At 48.8% G+C, this 5,000-nt stretch overlaps 1 protein-coding gene across 1 annotated transcript in view; it reads left to right on the plus strand.

Moving 5' to 3' along the window:
* Positions 1 to 5,000, plus strand: part of cul4a (cullin 4A) — a 24,656-nt gene that overhangs the window by 11,921 nt on the left and 7,735 nt on the right. Inside the window, exons 6-10 of the mRNA XM_056246964.1 lie at positions 118 to 280; positions 1,270 to 1,359; positions 1,439 to 1,521; positions 4,255 to 4,322; positions 4,406 to 4,524. Of these exons, the coding sequence (XP_056102939.1) occupies positions 118 to 280; positions 1,270 to 1,359; positions 1,439 to 1,521; positions 4,255 to 4,322; positions 4,406 to 4,524 (523 nt within the window). The remainder of the gene's footprint in view (positions 1 to 117; positions 281 to 1,269; positions 1,360 to 1,438; positions 1,522 to 4,254; positions 4,323 to 4,405; positions 4,525 to 5,000) is intronic.

Here is a 5,000-nt window from a genome sequence, read left to right on the forward strand (position 1 = left end):
TCAGTTAAAGCTTGTTTTATTTCAACTACCGTTTTTCAGTTTTTTTTTTTTACTAGTTTTATTAAACGGTTATACCCGTGAGCTGGTGTTGCTATAGTAACACGTGTGTGTGTTCAGGGACACGGGGCTGGAGCTGTTCCGCACACACATCGTGAGCGACAGTGGCGTTCAGAGCCGGACGGTGGAGGGGATCCTGGAGCAGATCGAGCGCGAGCGCAACGGGGAGACGGTGGACCGCAGTCTGCTGAGGAGTCTACTGGGCATGCTCTCAGACCTGCAGGTGATTGGACGCTCAGATGATGATGTCAGCGCGCAATAGAGCCAGAATCCGCCTTTCCAATGCACACCACATTCGCAGTCGCATTCCGCCCTCTAGTGGCCGTCGCACGCCGGCTGATCGTAGTAAATGCTCCATCTGAACACCAGAGGGCGTCTCACACCCACACACACCACATATCCCTCTGAACACCAGAGGGCGTCTCACACACACCACATATCCCTCTGAACACCAGAGGGCGTCTCACACCCACACACACCACATATCCCTCTGAACACCAGAGGGCGTCTCACACACACCACATATCCCTCTGAACACCAGAGGGCGTCTCACACCCACACACACCACATATCCCTCTGAACACCAGCGGAAATCACACACACCACATATCCCTCTGAACACCAGCGGACGTCTCACACACACACACACACCACATATGCCCCGCCGCAGAAGTACAATAACACGCATCATTCCAGGGAATCTCTATGGCATCACACTCTCTGTGTCTGAATAAACAGAAGACTGAAACGCTGTGATGAAACATGAGTAATAAACACACGACTGCCGTATTCTGTGTGAGAAGCGCATCATCTCACAGGAGGACGAGCTCAGCTGTCCTGATGAAGTGAGTTTGGAGTAAAAGCGTGTTATTAAATGTCGTCTTTTGTTGCACAAGAGGTTCATAAATGCGTCTCATGTCTGGAAAGATGTTTGATCTGTTGCTTTTGCTCGTTATAAGCGACTGGAACTCGCGGTGCTTTCAGAGTGAGCCGTGTTTCCTGAGCCGTGCTTCACTGACACGCTGCACATAACTGACAATCACAGGATCGCCACTTCATACTCGCCATAAGCCCACTCCATTAAAGTGCGATTAATCGTGCAGCCCTAATGTGTGTGTATAATACTACATGCACATAATACTCAGATGATGTGTGTGAGTCAGCTGTGGTTCTCGACGTGATCCAGCGGTGTGTGTTGCTCTGTGTCGTCAGGTGTACAAGGACTCGTTCGAGCAGCGGTTCTTAACGGAGACGACCCGTCTGTACGCCACAGAGGGACAGAGGCTCATGCAGGACAGAGACGTGAGAGCTGTTCCTCCTCATTCACACACACACACACGCGCTTCACGTGTGCGCTCTGATGTGTGTTTGTTCTTCACAGGTTCCCGAGTATCTTCATCATGTGGCGCGGCGTCTGGAGGAAGAGAACGACCGGGTCATCAGTTATTTAGATCAGAGCACACAGTGAGTCTCAGTGTGTGTGTGAGTGAGTGTGTGAGTGAGTGTGAGTGAGTGTGTGAGTGAGTGTGTGAGTGAGTGTGTGAGGGAGTGAGTGTGTGAGTGAGTGTGTGAGTGTGTGAGTGAGTGAGTGAGTGTGTGAGTGTGTGAGTGTGTAAATGAGTGTGTGAGTGAGTGTGTGAGTGAGTGTGTGAGTGAGTGTGTGAGTGTGTGAGTGAGTGTGTGAGTGTGTGAGTGAGTGTGTGAGTGTGTGAGTGAGTGTGTGAGTGAGTGTGTGAGTGAGTGAGTGAGTGTGTAAATGAGTGTGTGAGTGAGTGTGTGAGTGAGTGAGTGTGTGTGTGAGTGAGTGTGTGAGTGAGTGTGTGAGTGAGTGTGTGTGTGAGTGTGTTTAGTGTGTGAGTGTGTGAGTGTGTGAGTGTGTGAGTGAGTGTGTGAGTGAGTGTGTGAGTGAGTGAGCGAGTGAGCGAGTGAGTGTGTGATTGAGTGAGTGTGTGAGTGAGTGAGTGAGTGTGTGAGTGAGTGAGTGAGTGAGTGAGTGAGTGAGTGAGTGAGTGAGTGTGTGAGTGAGTGAGTGAGTGAGTGAGTGAGTGAGTGAGTGAGTGAGTGAGTGAGTGTGTGAGTGAGTGAGTGAGTGTGTGAGTGAGTGAGTGTGTGATTGAGTGTGTGAGTGAGTGTGTGAGTGAGTGAGTGAGTGAGTGAGTGAGTGTGTGAGTGAGTGAGTGAGTGAGTGTGTGATTGAGTGTGTGAGTGAGTGTGTGAGTGAGTGAGTGTGTGATTGAGTGTGTGATTGAGTGTGTGAGTGAGTGTGTGAGTGAGTGAGTGAGTGAGTGAGTGAGTGTGTGAGTGAGTGTGTGAGTGTGTGAGTGAGTGTGTGAGTGAGTGAGTGAGCGAGTGAGTGAGCGAGTGTGTGTGTGAGTGAGTGTGTGAGTGAGTGTGTGAGTGAGTGAGTGAGTGAGTGAGTGAGTGAGTGAGTGAGTGAGTGAGTGAGTGAGCGAGTGAGCGAGTGAGTGTGTGATTGAGTGAGTGTGTGAGTGAGTGAGTGAGTGAGTGTGTGAGTGAGTGAGTGTGTGAGTGAGTGAGTGAGTGAGTGAGTGAGTGTGTGAGTGAGTGAGTGAGTGAGTGTGTGTGTGAGTGTGTGAGTGAGTGTGTGAGTGAGTGAGTGTGTGAGTGAGTGTGTGAGTGTGTGAGTGTGTGAGTGAGTGTGTGAGTGAGTGAGTGAGCGAGTGAGTGAGCGAGTGTGTGTGTGAGTGAGTGTGTGAGTGAGTGTGTGAGTGAGTGAGTGAGTGAGTGAGTGAGTGAGTGAGTGAGTGAGTGAGTGAGTGAGTGAGTGAGTGAGCGAGTGAGCGAGTGAGTGTGTGAGTGAGTGAGTGAGTGAGTGTGTGAGTGAGTGAGTGTGTGAGTGAGTGAGTGAGTGAGTGAGTGAGTGAGTGTGTGAGTGAGTGAGTGAGTGAGTGTGTGTGTGAGTGTGTGAGTGAGTGTGTGAGTGAGTGAGTGTGTGAGTGAGTGTGTGAGTGTGTGAGTGTGTGAGTGAGTGTGTGTGTGAGTGTGAGTGAGTGAGTGAGTGAGTGAGTGAGCGAGTGAGCGAGTGAGCGAGTGAGTGTGTGATTGAGTGAGCGAGTGAGCGAGTGAGTGTGTGATTGAGTGAGTGTGTGTGTGAGTGAGTGAGTGTGTGAGTGAGTGAGTGAGTGAGTGAGTGAGTGTGTGAGTGAGTGAGTGAGTGAGTGTGTGTGTGAGTGTGTGAGTGAGTGTGTGAGTGAGCGAGTGAGTGAGCGAGTGTGTGTGTGAGTGAGTGTGTGAGTGAGTGTGTGAGTGAGTGTGAGTGAGTGAGTGAGTGAGTGAGTGAGCGAGTGAGCGAGTGAGCGAGTGAGTGTGTGATTGAGTGAGTGAGTGAGTGAGTGAGTGAGTGAGTGAGTGAGTGAGTGTGTGAGTGAGTGAGTGAGTGAGTGAGTGAGTGAGTGAGTGTGTGAGTGAGTGAGTGAGTGAGTGAGTGAGTGAGTGAGTGTGTGAGTGAGTGAGTGAGTGTGTGTGTGAGTGTGTGAGTGAGTGTGTGAGTGAGTGAGTGTGTGATTGAGTGTGTGAGTGAGTGTGTGAGTGAGTGAGTGAGTGAGTGAGTGAGTGAGTGTGTGAGTGAGTGTGTGAGTGTGTGAGTGAGTGTGTGAGTGAGTGAGTGAGTGAGTGAGCGAGTGAGTGAGCGAGTGTGTGTGTGAGTGTGTGAGTGAGTGTGTGAGTGTGTGAGTGAGTGAGTGAGTGAGTGAGTGAGTGAGTGAGTGAGTGAGTGAGTGAGTGAGTGAGTGAGTGAGTGAGTGAGTGAGTGAGTGAGTGAGTGATATATTATCATCCTATATCAATCAATAATAGAAGTGGTCTAAATATTAAACCATGTATGTTTTCCGTGGAAGTCTCAGGAGTAAAAAATGTACGTCTAATCATTGCGTTCGGTCCGGTGTTCTTCCTGCCTGTCGGTGTGTTCCTCGCAGTATAACAGTGTTTATTAATAAATTGCCTACCCTACCTTTAAATCATAAAACCGTCGTACATTTGAAATCAATACTTTTAAAATAACAACCATCAAAATAAAACAGAATGTTTTCTAGCATGTAACCGATGTCATCATCATATTTGCATACTGACGTGTGATTGGTCTGTGGGCAGTAAAGCAGACACAGACGCTGATTGGTGTAAATAAACACTGAGTTTAAAGCGCTGGTGTGATGAGGGTGCTCTACTTCTGTGTGATAGGAAGCCTCTGATCGCCGCCGTGGAGAAGCAGCTGCTGGGCGAACACATGACCGCCATTCTGCAGAAAGGTCAGAGTTATGCTAGCGATGTGAGCACTGAAGTCATGTCATGACACACACACACACTCAGCTGATGTGTGTGTTCTCCTCAGGCCTGCGCACGCTGCTGGACGAGAGCCGCGAGTGTGAGCTGACGCTGCTGTACGAGCTCTTCAATAAAGTCAAAGGCGGCCTGACGGCACTGCTGCAGTCCTGGAGAGAATACATCAAGGTACACACACACACACACACACACACACACACACACAGGGCTGTCAAAACGGCGGAAAAGCTACATTCGAATTTCTTTCTTAAATATGAGCAAAATTCAAATTATATTCGAATAAGTAAAGGCAATGCTTAATGTTAGAGGATAAAGGGTGCTGTATCGTCTCCTATGCCCACAAGAGGGAGCGAGCGCAATATAAACCAGATCCAGCATCACATCTTTTATTGAAATGACATTCTCTTTTAAAGTGCATTAACTTTTGAAACAATTGTTCTTAAAGTATAACTTCCTTAATGTGCATTCAGGGAAAATGAGGCTACAATAGTGCATAAAACTGTAAGTGCATCAGTAACCTTAGAAAACACACTTCAACACACAGCGTAATGAACTACATGAACACACACCGGCAAACTGGCCTTCAGAAACACTCCAGTTCCACTCACTACATCTACACACTGATCATCACACACACCAGACGC

Source organism: Rhinichthys klamathensis, unplaced genomic scaffold (genome assembly GCF_029890125.1).
Source record: "Rhinichthys klamathensis goyatoka isolate OS25496 unplaced genomic scaffold, OSU_Roscu_1.1 h1tg000041l_1, whole genome shotgun sequence".
In the NCBI taxonomy this organism is placed as follows: Eukaryota; Metazoa; Chordata; class Actinopteri; order Cypriniformes; family Leuciscidae; genus Rhinichthys; species Rhinichthys klamathensis.